Here is a 17,498-nt window from a genome sequence, read left to right on the forward strand (position 1 = left end):
CTGAAATACAGTTAGCAACATTTAATATATAACAAGACCTAGAAGAAAACTTCAAGGGAATGACATTGCAAGTACACAAAGCACTATATCTTGCTCCATGCAGTAAAAAGGAATTCCAAAATAAGTTAGAACCAAATCTTACCCAATTTCTAAGACGATAAATTTTTAAATAAACACATTAATTATTAACATTTTATCTGTAATTGTTTTATGTATTCTCAACGCTGGTTTTCTTATTTTTCATTATACAATAACAATTTTCATTTACAACTAAAGTAATGGAATTTATTTACACAATTAAATAAAAATGTAATTATATATATTTAACGTATGTACATATACATATGTATGTGTGTGTATAATGGTGAAAATATTAATAAAGGACTTCTATAAAATCATAAAAGGGGAAATTCTATTTTAAATATTTTTTTACAAATTCATAGCAACTACTTTTCTATACAAAATTCAAATAGTGTTTAAAATCATGCGTAAGTCCTTATATAGAAAGTAAAAAAAGCAAAATATTTCCATTAGCAAGACCTCTTTTGTTAGAAGAATAAAATAAAACCTCTGTATGCAGATATAACTGCTTAACCAACTAAAAATTATTTCCAAAACTTGTCTTTAAAATCCTATGTACACTTCTTTAACTACCAAACTTAATTTAAGTCATTAAAATATGTTATTTGTTAAATTCTACAGGCCGGTTGCGTAGCCATCTCTTTGTTCTCTCTTATTGCTGTCTCTCTGTTAGTAATTTGTCTATATATATATTAGTCCATTAGCTAACTAAACTTCTATGATTTCAGCAAAATTTTAGGAATTACGAACAGCCTCGGTTGAGCAACGCAAAGCGCGCTGGGAAGCGCCGGCATCAGGCTTAGGCGTAGAGACCCTCAATAACATCAGCATACTGTTTGGCAACAACATTACGTTTCACCTTCAAAGTGGGACCTAAAATCAAAGTAATTGTTTTAAAATTTACTACTCCGTGGAGATGATGCCAGCACACTCACCTAATTCACCCGTTGGAATGGAGAAGTCGTGTGGCAGGATGGTGAATTTCTGTACTTTCTGCGCATTGGAAATGGCATGCTTGTTGGCGCGCTTAATGCCATCCTCAATGGATTTCCACACCTTAGGACAGGGGCCGGCCTTCAGAATTTCACTCAGAGTTTTGTGTTCCACACCCAAACTCTTCACCCAAGTGAGCGACTCGTGAGTGAGCTCATCAAGCGGTGCGCCAGTTTCGCGATCCATTTCGGTCTGCATGGCACAAGAAAAAATAAGTATACAGAATTGAGACAAAAGTGGTAGGCACTCACCTTGATTGTAATCAGCACAGTCAGATATTTACGCTGTTCACCCACCAAGAAGGCATTCGCAATGCCATCCAACTCTTTCTTGATCAAGTTCTCAATGTGCACAGGTGGTATGTTCTCGCCACCGGCGGTGATGATGATCTCCTTGGAACGTCCAGTTATGTAAACGTAACCCTTGTCATCAATGTAGCCAACATCACCGGAGTGCAGCCAACAGTCTTCGTCGAGCGCCTCATCGGTTTTCTCCTGGTTGTAAATGTAGCCCATGAAGACGTGACGGCCGCGTATGCAAATCTCACCATGACCATTCTCATCCTTGTTGATGACCTTAGTCTCGCAACCGGCCATTGTTTTACCGATCGAGTTCAGCGGCTGTGTATCAGGTAGACACAGTGTGTGGCAACCGCCAACTTCCGACATACCGAAGGCGTCCAAAAGCTTCATGTCCAAGCTGAGGAAATATTTCTTTGTCTCGGGGGACATGGGTGCCGCAGCAGTGACGAGCGTAATGCACCGATCAAAGCCGAGCGCTTGTTTCACCTTGGACATAACTAATTTCTTAGCGAGGTTGTAACCGAAGCCGCCGGAGCCTTTGCTGTAAGCGATAAGAGAGGTGTATATTAGTGAAAAGCTCAAAAATAAAAGATACTACGATAGGTTTCAGACCCAAATAAACACAAAACTTTGGGTGAACTGTTGCCTTAGAAATTATTGACTGTTTCTAGGTTGTTTACTAGAGACTAATCACAATCGAACTCATTAAACAATTAGTAAAGTGCTTCTCATATAAACTTTGTCCATTCGAATAATTTTTCAAAACGTTGTTAATTCTTATATCAAACAATGGACGAACATTTATGAGCAGGGCTACTCTTCTCATGCATCACTGGCTGCTAGATGACAGTTCATTTACGTCGTTACACTCGACACGGCACAGCTGACGGTGTGTTAATTAAGTGCAATTACTCAACGCTTAAATGTTAAACGGCAAGTTAACGGGTAAACGGTAGACAGCAGTCAGTCGGTGCGCCAGACGACAAAGAAGCCGACTGACAAACGATCGGCCGACACCATTTAAGTGAGCACATAACAATAACGTGTTGCACATTAATCAAACGGTGAAAATAGTTGTTCTCTATAAGGACGTGCCCACAAACATATATGGACACACTCAACCAACTGCTACTCATATACAATATATATAGACAAGTGTAGGCGGCTTACCCGTGAGTTTCCATGTAGTGACGCAATGTCACTCCCTTGGCCCAGCTGGCGAGCATTTTCTTCAAACCACCGTTGGAGGAGCCAATGGCCACCATGCGTTCCTGGAATTTTTCATAGACACGCGGAACACCCATAAATCTTGTGGGACGCGCATCTTGTAACGTCTTCACGAGTGTGCCCTTCAGCGCATCCTTGTCGGCGAAATAAATGCAACCGGCTATGGAAGCAACTGTGTAAATATCCACAGTCTGTGCGGCCACATGGGACAGTGGCAGGTAGGACACGACCACCTCAGAGCCGGCCGTAACATTGTACAGCGACTTGGTGATGGCGCGAGTATTAAAGATGAGATTGTCATGGCTAAGCATAACACCCTTCGGCATGCCCACGGTACCAGACTGTAAGTAAGAGAAAATCGAGTGATTAGTGACGAAAATGGTTAGGGAGGAAGCGGGAAGTCATGCATGAAGCTAAAAGCAATTAATTTGAAGCTGGAAATGTATCAAAGTTTCGTCGCGCGTAAAACGGACTGAGCACGACAGACGTCCAAAGGGCAAACCTTGTTTGTATACAAGATGTTAAGATTTGCGTTGGAGACTCTAATACTATTCCGTCTAAAGGTTAACTGCTTATTTGAACCTACCGCAACTAATTACTTACAGTATACACCAGACAGCAGCATTGGTTGATGGCGATGTTCGCCAGACGCTTCTGGTACTCATCCTCAGCATCCGCCACAGCCATCGCCTCGATTTCGGACCACTGCACAAAGACACATTTATGAAGTTGGTTTAATTAGATGCAACTTTCAACTTTATCTCCACTATACCACTTACCCGGTAGTAGCCATCTTCCTTCTTCATGTAGGGCGCATATGGTTCTTGAATTTGAATGGCCGCCTTCAGATGTGGCAACTTGTCTCTAATCTCTTTAATCTTATCCATTTGCTTGGCTTCGTCGACCACGACGATTTGTGCACGCGAATTCTCCAAAACATGCAGACAAGCCTCCGCTGAGTTGGTCGTGTAAATACCGGCGATAATACCACCGGCATGTATGGCCCCCATCGCCGAGTAAAACCATTCGGCGCAATTGAAGGATAGCACACCCACTGAGTGGTGCGGCTCTAGACCGAGCTTGATGAACGCTTTGGCGACTTGATGCACTTTTTGTTCGTATTGCCTGGCGCAGTTCCGGAGCAAAGTCGATAAATTCGGAAAAGAGGAAGCAAAAAATTAGTAAATCTAACAGTGTGAAAATTTGTCTTCGCCTAATGGCAGTGGCGCGTGAAAATATGGCGACAAATGGAGAAATGGATGTTATGTTGGCACAAATCTGCGGACATACGGTGGAAATGCGAGCGGATGGACAGCGGGGAGTGGGTGTGAACGCAGCACAGCACTGCACTGGTGTCATAGTTGGCACGAATGGTGAATTGTGATGAAAAATGTAATCCAGCCGATTCGCTTTTTACACAGTTGGCTGTGGTGCCAAGAAAAAAGTGCGTGAAAGTGATTTTTGGACAGCGTCAACAGCGCACAACAGAGGGATTTATGAATAGCTGGCTCTGAGAGAATTATTCAATTTAACTAGTGAGATAGGATGAGTCAATTGAAACGACCACATTAAAGGCAGAAATACTGAATGTTTAATCCCTAAGACGCGTTTTAGTGTTGTATTAAGACATACGAGGTCTTGAGTGTAAGAAATCCTTTAAGGCAGATTTAGTCCGAAACAAAATTGGTGGTGCAAAGGTTATTTATAATAACATTTTAAAGTTTCTGCGATTACTTCAGTGGTCATTGATTGCACCGCATATCGAGTAATCGCTTTGGATCTAAGGAATGCCGCTTAATTGTCTTAAACGAAACGTAACTGAGACTTGACGTAAGATACTATATCGAGACTTTCACTGTGCGTTTTCGGTTAAAAAAATGATCGTGATCTTGTGAAGCATATTTGATAATGAAATATTCACCTGTAGGTAACGGTTACGTATTCCTTCTTCTCATTCTTCGTGCGCAGCGCTGGGTAATCACCGTAATTATTTACTGTACGCTTCAGCACACCGGGCACGGAAATCGGCTCCTCAGCTGACAAGCCTTCAGTGGATCTACGGATTTTCACAGGCTCCTTCGGATCGCTGGTGCGATATGACTCGGCTTGCAGCAAGCGATTCGGACCGGGACGGTTATATAGTGACTCCCAATTTGACATGTTGGTGGTTGTTTAAATTCAGTAAGAAGTAAAGAAAGCTGAAAAGAGTTAAGTTTTTAGTCATTAATATTTATAAAAATATTTTTTTTTTAATATGGAAGATGAGAAGATACAAGCACAGAGTTTTACAAAATTAAGTTTTCAAATCGTAAAAAAATACTTGTGAGCGTACGTGAGTGCTTTCACTTAATTAGAAAATAATTGTAGGTTAGAATATTGACTATAAATTAAAATCATCTCATCGCCTGATAACCTTTGACTAGCATCGCGTGACTTTCTATTTTATATATACCATGAATGCAACGTTTAAAATAACCTATACTGTGAGCTTTGCAAAATGATAGTAATCTTCTGTGAGATTTGTTCTTTTAAAATATTTATGTCAACAAATACTTAGCGTATCTTCAATTCGTAATCACCTGTTTACTATACTAAATAATCAACTATTTATCGCTAACAATAATTAAATTTCAATGTGTTAGTATTTCAAGCGAAAATGTTGCATCTCTCGTTCGATTTATTTATGTATAATCGCTGTAGCTTTTCTAGTTTAACTTAATCTCTGACGTAGTATTTGTTAAATGAAAACAATAAACTGGTTTGTGGCTGAGGAATTCGATAGTCAATAATGTTAAAGCTCGGAAGCATAATTAATTAAATATAATATAAATGAAGTTCAAGCTTAATTCTTACTATTTGAGAAACCAGTCGATAATTCTATAGGAATGAGAAAGGAAAGCGAATCATACTAAACTTTGTTATGACAACAGCTAAGCAAACAGATCGTATGGAATCTTAAGACTCAAGTACAAGATTTGATAAGAAGACAAGTCGAAATACAACAACAAATAGACTCTCATATAGTACTAGACTCCCATAACTTTTTTGGAGATAACTATTTCCGATCACATCCTAGTACTTATTTTATCTAAGGTAGGGCTAAGTAAAGACTCCCTTTATAAGTTATATATGTGTAATTTCGAAAATCATGAGAACAAATATAGTTTTTGTAGACTTATAATAACAATTATCGCAATCCCATCTATACAAACTATAAAAAGCAACGCAACCGCGCGCAACATAGTTTTTCAAGGCGAAAACTTTCGGACACGACAGAAATTGATAGCAAACATTCTACAAAATTCTACGTCATCTCGCTGATAAACTGTATTTTCAAAATAAATAAATAAATAATATCAGAATCACTCACAACTCGCTTTGTCTCACAAACGACGAGAAGAACATAAGATACAAAATGAAAACAAAGAACTATTTTTAGCCAAAAACACTTGACAGATTTTTTGTTCCACTTCGCATTATCGCTACACTACATGGGGCCAAGTGCTTGACATATTTGCGAAAAAAAATGTAAAGGAAATGAAGAGAGCGGCGACAGAGCAATTCACCATATACTCACGAACGACGGAATTGCACCTGTGTGAACTACCGTAAGCGCTGAGCTAAATGCGATAACTGGTTAGAAGTCAAGTGTACAATGTGCCAACTAAAATGGTAAGCTTTACAAACAAGTTTGGCTGGAAATGGCGGGCGAGCGAGTGAAATGCGAGTGTAGCAAATACTGATTTGGGGAAAGCAAAACACCGACAGCAACAACAACAACATGTTGAAATCAGTTCGAAACTATGAAGATCTAAATAGACAAATGTTTACCAATTTTACTACTCATATCGGCGAAAAGACAAAAACAAAAATAAACTGCGCAACCTGAAGACAGTGCGCAGAAGGTAGGTCACTGAACGTTGTGGCGCTGTGGAAGAGGCTAACATTTTGCAGCGGCGCTCTTCAATTGCAGCCATGTGCTCGTGCTGGTGTTTGTGCGCTGCCGGTTTTCGAGGTATTTCCCAAACTCCGGCTTTGTCAAATGCGAAAGGCAAACGTCACTTTTGCTGTTGTTGGTTTGTGTTAATTTTTTCGATTTTTTTTGTGAAATCATTTGGTGAGAGGAGGCCGCATTTACCTCTTTTGAGTGTTGTTGGTCACACAGTAAGTCATTTGTGCTAATAATAAACTCATTATAAGCTCTTCGCATACTCGCAAAGAGCCGAAAGAGCAACAAATTTGTACAATTTTTATCGTTCCCCCCTTCATTTCGCAGTTTGCTGATAAGCAATTTCTTAATTTTTGAAAAAATATAACCCTTTTCCTCGCTGGACTATGCACTTTGTTAGACTCTCGTTCGATGGGTGCAATTAAACATCTGCTCTTTAACACTATAAGCACACACACGCCTTTATGTACCACTAAAAAATTTTTTATGATGCCCGGCGGTGTTTAAGTTTATTACATACACATATTTTGATAAGCAAACACTTTATTATGCGGCTAATGCAAAGTTATTGTGTGCTCCGGAATACATATGTACATGGATCAGAGTTTAATGACCATACCGGGCATTTACGATATACTCAAGTATGAGGTTATACAAGTACATATTTACAGAAGCAGTGCGATAAGTAGCAGATGATAAATGATGCAAAGTAAAAGATAAATTTTTAATAAGTTTTTTAATTGTTTTAACTTTCCAACGGCTTACAGTTAATTTTTTAAATATTTTTTCCATTATTTTTATAAATTAAACAAAATATTTTCATAAGGATTTCAATACATTTTTCATGTCAAATCTTTAATTTGAGCTCAATAAAAGTTCTTCGAAAAAATTAGGAGGTACCATACTTTGATTATCCTGCTTTGACTTGACTTAAATATGTCGTATTTAAACCCTTAAGTACGGCTTAAGGCCTGAAACGCAACAGCTTATACAAGGCTATCTAAGGAACAACAATAAAATCAACAACAAAATGTTGTCTCTCACTCTCGCCATACTAATGTCTCTGTAGAAAGGCAAAATATTTATACAGAAACTGGGTTTTCAGGGTAAGATACTTGTCTACCTGTTTGCATACCTCACATACCAAGTCAAGAATGCAAAACATAGTATATCAGAACACCATATATGTATTATATAATTATTTGAAATAAATATTAAATTTTCAAGAATCTAAATACTTTTCAACCCAACTGGTTCACAGAAGTGTTAAACAGATTTCAAGAAACAAAGCACCGCCAACACGTGTGTGTCATACGTTGAATAGAGAAATAAAAACAACTCAGCACAACAATACGCTCTTGTTGTTGTTATTTGTAAAATTAACCAAAATATGCTGACTCTGGAAGAACTATGTAACAATACAAGCTGAATAAACGAAAAACAGCTTAAATTCTTCACAAAACAAAACAACTGATCTACAAAAGCTGAACGAGTATATTTTTTATATATATATACCGATTTATTTTGTAAATTTCTTGAACTTTTCAACACACAGACACACACACAATTGCATAGGTTAAATTTTTATGGCTCCGACTTGTGCAGTTAAAACCAAAGATCGGATGAGTTTCCACTTTTTGTTATCGCCACTCATCTTCGTACATCTCTGCCTGTACTTAGGCACTGCATAAGATTCTTAATGCCGCCATACGACGAATGTATTCACTGGCGATCTTGTCACTTTTAAGGTCGAAAACAAAAACTTGAAACACTTTATTTTTAGCACATTTCACCTACCAAAATAAAATCGAAAGTAGTTGGCCTACCAATATTTCAGATACGTAAGAAATGAAGAAAATTGTGAAAAAACTCTTTCAGTAAGCAAAACGAGCGTGGAGACCGCGACCCGCCAAACGAATACGAATAAACTAGCGCTTGCAAGCCACAAATGTAGACTGACACCGCTAACTGGCCGGAAACTTAACAAAACTTCGAATGCCCGCTAACGGCAAATACAATGTGTTCGCATGTCCAAATAATACAGAGAAAAATTCATAGAAAGAAAATAGAAATATTTAGTAGCGCCTTCACGATCAGTCAATAAAAACAACTACCTAACTGCTAGCTGCCCGAGTATATACCAACACACGCTCATACAAGCAGTCAGGCAGGCAGGCAAATAGTCGCTATCAGGCCATTTTCAGGCAGTCACAATGCTTTGCGATCTCTCTTCGCTGCCGCTCTTACAGGCCAACAAAGCGAGTGATTGTACTGCCGCTCTCTCTCTCTCGCTGTTGGCGCTCAGCTTAGTAAAGCACATGTATGGTTGTATTTTATTTTGATCTTTTATGTATTTGCTTTTCTTATCAACACTTTGTTTGTGTTGTTGCTTGACGAATCGATCACACATTTACTTAGCTGCTCGCGCAATAATGCAATTGCTACAGTATTTGCTTTGTTGTTGCAGTGACGATCCTCATACATATAGGGCCAGGGTGAATGCGAAGGGACGCCATCAAAATTAAGATAACATGTAAAGATAAGAGATTAGAATTACACTTTGCCCCTTACCATAATGTTCAACACCGACCGAACTGAAACGAACCGCCTCACTTGTTATTTATGGAACCTAAATGAATGGGGGAAAACTATTTATTTATATTCTGACTAAATTTTATTTAATTTATTTAAAAATTGTTGAGATTTCAAATCAGGACAGAGTAAAAATAAGTTTTGCCTTTGTTGATGTTGCTACATAATCTCAAATGATCTATGTTGGAATGACAGACATATATTTTTCAAAATAGTGCAATACCACTTACTTGCTCAAGACTATCAGTGAGACCTCACATAATACAATCAACATTTCTCTATCGAACTAGTGGGGTATTAAGGAGTCTGACCAGTCCAGAGCACTCAAAAAATGTCCAACTATTTAAGGAGTAAAGAATTTATTTTTTAATGGCGATTCTAGGAGCTATCTGAACCAAAGTGAAAAATGAGTTTTTAATCTACATAATAAGTAAATTATTTGAAAAAATTTATATTTATTTATAACAATTACAAGTGGGTACGTGTGATAGTCTACAAATCGCCGATCGTCGCTCAATTTGAAAAGCGCTGTTTGGAGAAAATGTATTTACAGTTTTAAGTGCTCTGCAGACTGACAAGAGCGCTGTAAAACCACAGTGGATAGCCAGAGAAACAGTTTTTAATGTCTAAGGAGCCTAAAATGTTGTTTAAATTCGAATTTTAAATCATAGACTAATCTATCTTTAGAATCCTTAAGTATAGTTAGATTTCAAAAAAATTATTCCCGTTTCCGATCAAATTTTTTCTAATCTCATCTTTATACATCATTGCTTATAGTTTATTTTTATATCAACAGATTGCCTACATATAATATATAACTACCATTTTCAATGATTCTGCTCTTTGGTTCACACTAACATTGACAATGAAAATAATTTTCTTATCAACACATTACAATAGCCTCGACATCATAGGCTGAGCGAATGCACTCGAATGGCACAGTTTACATTATACTATGTAGTACAAGTGCATTATCCCTCACTCTCCGCTCTGGCACTCTAAAGTCGCTGCTGGCTGTTGCAACAATTGCGATTGTTCCAATGAAAATCAATTTGCTGCAATGCAATGCAATCAGTTTTAAATAATTGCTTTCTACATCTATAAATATATACATCCATATTGGTATTTTTAATATATATATACATATATACTATATATATATTGTGCAACAATCAGTGCAGACCACGTAAGCCCGTTCCTCTTCATAATGCCTATTTTATATTATTCCCTTTTGCTTTCTTATTAAAATTACGTGTATTAAATAGAAACATGTTTCTATATTTACTCACATATTTTCTGGGAAACCTCATGTTGCACTTAATAAGAATTCCCTAGTAGATTCTAGTGTGTTGTAACACACTATACTGAAAGCTTGTTGGAACTGTGAAAGTGAATAGCTTAACGACTTGACATGTTCTTTTCATCCACTATCTACTGCATTTGCTGAATTCACATACACATACACACATATTGCTGAAGTAGTTCAAAGTCTTGGCGCCACATTCACATAAGAATCAACAGGTTGTGAAGATATTTCAAACGGTATAAGTCATTTTGTTGCTGGAAATTTTAACTCACTCGTTTCAGAGACTTCACATTTATAACCTGTTGCATTAGCTCAAAGTCGACTGTTTTTATAAGTTTGTTTTTCTAAATTAGTTGTAAACACATTGGTGACTTTATTTACAAGTTTTCCATATATACGGTGTATATGTTTTGTATATATATATATTTCACTATCAGTATCGAGACTTTAGAACTAGCTATGCAAACAGTTTTAATTTAATTTACAATACAAAAAACATTTGTTTTTGTTAATTGTGGCAATTTTTTATATTCATAATTCCCAGTACTTGTTGTAAGTAAAATATTTCTCACATTCAATCCCTCTAACTTATACTTATAGTGTACTACGAAAAAGTTGCGTGACTAATTGCTGAAACGTGCTAAAGAAAAATATCTATATCTAACAACAATAAAACAACAAAAAATTAATAAAAAATAATAATTTCTGTTGGAAATGCTGTGAATGTCGAATTTATTTTATTGAGTTTAGTTGTGAGTTTACTTATAAGGGGTGTACTATGCACCCTGCTTTACGCGTTAGTTGATCCCAAGTCTCGACTGACCAACTACTCGCATCTCGTTTCTAATTTTAATAAAAACAACTATTATTTTTACACTTTAGAACGGGTTTAAGGTTCTTTATATATTTAATATTTATATAAGTTTATATGCAGTTTTGAGCTTAATTCAGTTACGTCAATGGATACCTAGTTCCGTTGACCGTTATTTGTAGTTCGGACTTAATATACCAATCTGCCACAACGCAATCTTCTTGTTAGGATCTTACATTTTGTTGACTCGAAAGTACCTTCAGAAGACTTTGTGATGATTATTTCTACTAAAAAAGAGTATGAGAATAGAGTATTTATTACCTGGTAAAGAGAAGTACTTATATGCGAAGATACTAACTCAAGTTCGACCTTATTTATTGAATAAAATGAATTTCTAGCTACATATGTTTATTGATCCCTGATTTGTATCCCTGCTAAGTTAATTATGAAATAGCTTAGGACTTCTAGACTTTTAGTAAAATACTGAATATCAATTATGATGCCCATAAATCACAAAAAAATGTATTGACTTATTTGAATTCCCCATTAGAAGGCAATTTATGAATTAAAAAACCAACACGGTACATAAAAATGTTATAGCAATAAAATTTTATAATTTATTATGCAATTTTTTCATTCCATTTTTTTCTAGTTTCTGGAATATCAAAATTATAAAAATTTCACAGCAATTTCGCTATTTATACCCACAAATGGTGCGCACAAAGTCAAATGCCGCTAATGTTTTATTATTTAAAACACAAAGGTGATATCTAACGATAACTGTACATATGTACATTTGTATATACTTACTGTAAAATAAACGGCCAACAACAGCGGCCAGCGATCGTGTATATTACGACGCTTATCGCCAAATGCTTAGCGCCCAATGTACAGCTAGCTTATCATCTGATAAGGAATTGTCAGCGCGGACTTTGTATTCGCTCACTTGAGTGCATTCACATATTGTACATACATATGTATGTGTGTGTGTATAGGTAGATGCAAATGTGTAGGCGTGTGTAAGTTAACATATACACATTTGGAAGTGTGCGAGTGTGTGGTTGTGAGGTTAAAAGTTTTGAATGTAATTTATTGAGTTTGATTATCCTTCCACTCAACTATTGCTGCTGTTCGATTGTATTGCCTTATTGCCAAGATAAGCTGATTATCAGCACCATGTTCTGTGGACTTGTGAACATAAATGAAATATATATATATATATATCAAACAACTAACTGTTGTGATATGAAAAGTGGTATTTACAATTGGAACTGGTTTGAAGTGGTATATTAAAAGTGGACTGATTGGTCAGACAAATAAAATAAATATAAAAATTAAAAATAAAAAATTAAAAAAAAATAAAAAATAAAAAATACAATATTAAAAATAAAAAAATAAATATAAAAATTAAAAATAAAAAAATAAAAAAATTAAAAATAAAAAATAAAAAAAAATAAAAGAATACAAAAAATAAAATAACTTTAAAATATTAAAAATAAAAAAATTAAATATAAAAATAAAAATAAAAAATTACCAAAAATAAAACAAAAAATAAAAAAAATTAAATATAAAAATTAGAAATAAAAATATAAAAAGTAAAAATGAAAAAATTAAGTATAAAAATAAAAAATAAAAAATTACAATAAATAAAATTAAAAATAAAAAAATTAAAAATAAAAGATTACAAAAAATAAAATATTAAAAATAAAAAAATTAAATACAAAAATTAGAAATAAAAAATTAAAAATTAAAAAGTAAAAATAAAAAATTACAAAAAAAATTAAAAATAAAATATTATAAATAAAAAAATTAATTATAACAAATAAAAAAAAAATTAAAAATAAAATATTATAAATAAAAAAATTAAAAATAAAACAAATTAAATATAAAAATTAAAAATAAAAAATTAAAAATAAAAAATTAAAAATTAAAAAATTAAATATAAAATTAAAAATAAAAAATTACAAAAAATAAATAAAAATTACAAAAAATAAAATTAAAAATTAAAATAAAAAATTACAAATAATAAAATTAAAAATTAAAATAAAAAATTACAAATAATAAAATTAAAAATTAAAATAAAAAATTACAAAAAATAAAATATTAAAAACAAAGCAAAATTAAATATAAAAATTAGAAATAAAAAATTAAAAAGTAAAAATTATAAAATTAAATATAAAAAAATTAAAAAAAAATAAAAAATTACAAAAAAAAATAAAAATAAAAAATTAAAATCAAAAAAATTAAAAATAAAAATTAAAAATAAAAAAATTAAATTTAAAAATTAAAAATAAAAAATTAAAAATTAAAAAATTAAATATAAAATGAAAAATAAAAAATTACAAAAAATAAAATTAAAAATTACAAAAAATAAAATTAAAAATTAAAAATAAAAAATTACAAAAAAAATATTAAAAATAAAATATTATTAATAAAAAAATTAAATATAAAAATTAAAAATAAAAAATTCAAAATAAAACAAATTAAATATAAAAATGAAAAATAAAAAAATTACAAAAAATAAAATTAAAAATAAAAATTACAAAAAATAATATTAAAAATAAAATAAAAAAATAAAAAATTATAAATAAAAAAAATAAATATTAAAATTAAAAAATTTGTAATAAATACTTTTTTAGTTTTCTCAAAATCATTTTTTATGATTGAAACTTCATTATATGATTGCGAAACCAATATCCTTTAAGTGCGGAAATTTTTTCAATTTTATTAAGAAAAAGTACGAGTTTTACTTCTTTAGGTTTTCTATTTTACTACTACATCAATCCAATACTTCAAAAATACTTTGATTTTATTTAACAACGATTTCAAGAATTGTTATCTAAAATAATCTAAATATTTACTTTTTATAATCCGACCATAATTCATTGCCAAGAGATTAAGAATTTAATCAATCACTTATACCACTCGTGTACGTCTTTCATGCGCGTAAAATCCCAAATAAAAATTTTATTAAGAAATATATAACCAGACAAAATATTCCGTTATAACTAAGGGTATGTACTATATATTTAAAAAAAAAAACTCAATTGTATAAATCAGGTGTTCAGATTAGCTGAAGAAAACCTGCAGCGGAAGCATGTGCGCGTTGTTATCGATATGCACGGATTTTGATTTATTGAACCCGATCATAAATGTGATGTCATAGGGATTTCTACGAGATAAGCGCTTAATAAAGCCAATTACATTATTTACTAATCGTTCAAAGTGTTAACAGTCAAGTGCAAGGTTTACATCACGAGTGGTGTAACCGTGTAATTATGGACCTTAGTATGCAGTCTAAATTGTTTATAAGACATTTGAATATTTTTAGTTTTTGGCTAATTTGCGAGTATTAAGTTTTGTTTTGCTATAAAAATATGTGTGAGGCACGCACAAGAAACTAAGTCAAATATATGTAAGTACGTGCTGGAATGAGATTTGTATGTATTTTTAATAATTGAATTGAGGCTGAATACAAAGATTATGTATATAACCTGAGTCTAACTGAACAAGCTAAATAAATATGCATTGATTATGTTCATATATTTATTTATTCCCATGCTTAACATTTATTTAAAAACTAAGTTATAAGTGAAATTATGTTGAAGTTTCTTCAAAAAGAACTAGATCGCATATACTCAAGCAACGTCATTCAGTTTCAAACTTCAACAAAAAACATTTGAATGCAAATGTGTGTGTTTATATTTCATTGGAATTCATTTGCTTACTATAACAGTGTTGCGGTCAACTGCCGCTAATACAAAACAAAATCTATACTTAATTGATAAGCTAACACATGCTCGACCCTACTTGCAGCTTTGATTTCAGGCAACAATTCTAAATTAATTAAATTCAAAATATTTACTGTTAATTATAAATTTTTACTCTAGTACGTACCCCTCCTAGGCACCCCTATTGAGCATCGCTTTGAAAATCGTGCACGTACACCAAGTCTTTTTGCACACTTGTGCATTTGCTTATCAGCTGCTATTTTTAGGGGGGGGGGGGGTCAATTGCACAGCACTCTCCGAAAAACAGCATTTGTCAAAACAAAAAGTCAGGCAATAATATTATTTTAATGCATCGCTGTTTTGTGGGTTTTTGCGATAAGAAAGAACGATTATTTTATTATTTATTTAAGGCGCTGATTAGCTGTTGTTTTACTCTAAAAAATACTAAGAAATTTCACTGAGTTTAGTCCTCTTTTTCGTGAAGATTGCATCGATCTCTATATAGAGTTTTATAAAACAGTTAACATCATAACATAAATCAAAAACAAGAAAAAACGGCTCTACCGAAGCTAATATACCCTTCACTGGTGCATTTCTTTTAGTAACTATGTGTTTAAGCAAATCTAAAGACATAAGAAAGAGTATGTAAAAAAAAAAAAGTTTTCCAAACAACCCATTGATTCCGATCGTTCAGTTTGTATGGCAGCTATATGCTATAGTGATCTCCGATTTTTTCGGAGATTAAATTATTTCTATGAGCAATAACTCACACCAAGGCAGTTCCGACAAATGAGCAGCTTCTTGAAGAGAAAATAACATCTGCAAAATTTCAAAACGATATCTTAAAAACTGAAGGACTAGTTCGTATATATACAGACAGACGGACGGACGGACAGACAGACGGACATGGCTAAATCGACTCAGTTCAACATACTGATAATTTATATATATACTTTATAGGGCCTCCGACGCTTCCTTCTGGGTGTTACAAACTTCGTGACAAACATAATATACCCTGTTCAGGGTATAATTATTAGAGACTGACCGATTAATCGGCCTTGGTATCGGCATCGGCCTGTATCGGCCACAAAATTAAGCATCGGCATCGGCCATATTTGGCCGATTCTTTATTTTTAAAAGTTTCGTAATCATCACTTGGTGCTGGCCTGGACTATAAGGTGCATGGAAGAGAACCTCCCAAAAAAGCTTCCGAAGTTTCTATTGAGTCACTATCACTATTTGCCGCCTTTCACAATGTGAGATATAAATGATAAAAGTCATCTCTTTGAAAATAATGGATTCTTTTTGCTATACCTACTATTTTCGAATATTGGCCTTAATGCTCATATTTGTCCTTAAGGGGTAACCCAGTGTAACCCATGAAAAATGGACGATTTTAGTGAATTTTTTCAAAGAAAGAACTCTATCGAATGTTTCGAACGTTTTTGGACATAATAAGGTGTACCTTCAACTACATTTTAAGATTTTTATTTTACGAAAATTTTGAAAAATTAAGGAGTTATGGGTTGTCTTGGGAGGTGCCAAAAAAAAAGTTCCCCAACTGCTGACATGATTCCGGCCGAATGAGTAACTGAAACACAAAAGTTGTTATTGAAGTTGAATATATTCCCTATACAATGACCTACGATTATTGAAAAATATCAAACATTTATAAAATGGCGTAGTTCTGAAAAAAATTTAGATTTTTAGGTAATTTTGTGAAAAGTCGTTTCGAGAAAAACGCGTTTAAAGTTTCGACTATTGTGGCTAATACATGTGTGCGATTGCTCTTTAGAACGCTGCCATTCAAAAACTATTCAAGAGACGACCTTACCATTCACAGGATATTTTTGAAATTATAAACTTTCGAATAAGCAAAAAATAAAAACTCGATTTTTTGAAAATGTCATACCGGTATACCCCCTTAAAGGAAAAAAGCTATATTGCTGATTGCAGATTCGCTTTGAGAAAACGCAAATAACTTATTTGTTCTATCAACATATATCTTATAATAATAATTTATTTGGTTTTGAATATTAATTAAATGATTAAACAACTTCATATTTACATATGAATTGAGTTGTTTACCTATTTTGTGATTTTATTTGTCTTTGTTTTTATTTTGTTACCATACTAATTTACTAAATAATGTTGTTGATGAAAGAATCGGCATCGGCATCGGCCGATTCTTTGCCAACTGGCCGATTAATCGGCATCGGTCGGACACTAATAATTATTGCAGTTTTGATCCTGACTCTATATACTATATATAACTGTGAATACACAGTGGAACTTCTATAACTCGAAATTTTGAATTGGCAATAGCGTTTAGAAGTCAAATTTCATACACATTCCCTGCCATAAATCGAATTTTTCAACCAGGACATACATAATACAGAAAATAAAATTTTACTATCGACTCGAAGTCTCTATAACTCGAAGAGTTAGAGAAGTTGCACTGTACTTGAATTGTAATAGCAATTTTGAATACCCAAGATATTAGATA

The 17,498-nt window shown here is 33.2% G+C and overlaps 1 protein-coding gene across 1 annotated transcript; it reads right to left on the minus strand.

Moving 5' to 3' along the window:
• Nucleotides 1-585: 585 nt before the first annotated feature.
• LOC105211444 (very long-chain-fatty-acid--CoA ligase bubblegum) lies at nucleotides 586-8,557 on the minus strand. Its single transcript, XM_011182857.3, has 8 exons — nucleotides 8,350-8,557; nucleotides 4,525-4,801; nucleotides 3,383-3,728; nucleotides 3,207-3,308; nucleotides 2,547-2,944; nucleotides 1,326-1,917; nucleotides 1,017-1,266; nucleotides 586-954 (listed from the first exon to the last, which is right to left on the minus strand). The coding sequence occupies exons 2-8, from the start codon at nucleotides 4,761-4,763 to the stop codon at nucleotides 881-883; spliced, it is 2,001 nt and encodes a 666-aa protein (XP_011181159.1). The 5' UTR covers nucleotides 4,764-4,801; nucleotides 8,350-8,557; the 3' UTR covers nucleotides 586-880.
• Between the last annotated feature and the right edge of the window lie 8,941 nt (nucleotides 8,558-17,498).

This window comes from Zeugodacus cucurbitae, chromosome 3 (genome assembly GCF_028554725.1).
Source record: "Zeugodacus cucurbitae isolate PBARC_wt_2022May chromosome 3, idZeuCucr1.2, whole genome shotgun sequence".
NCBI classification, from domain to species: domain Eukaryota; kingdom Metazoa; phylum Arthropoda; class Insecta; order Diptera; family Tephritidae; genus Zeugodacus; species Zeugodacus cucurbitae.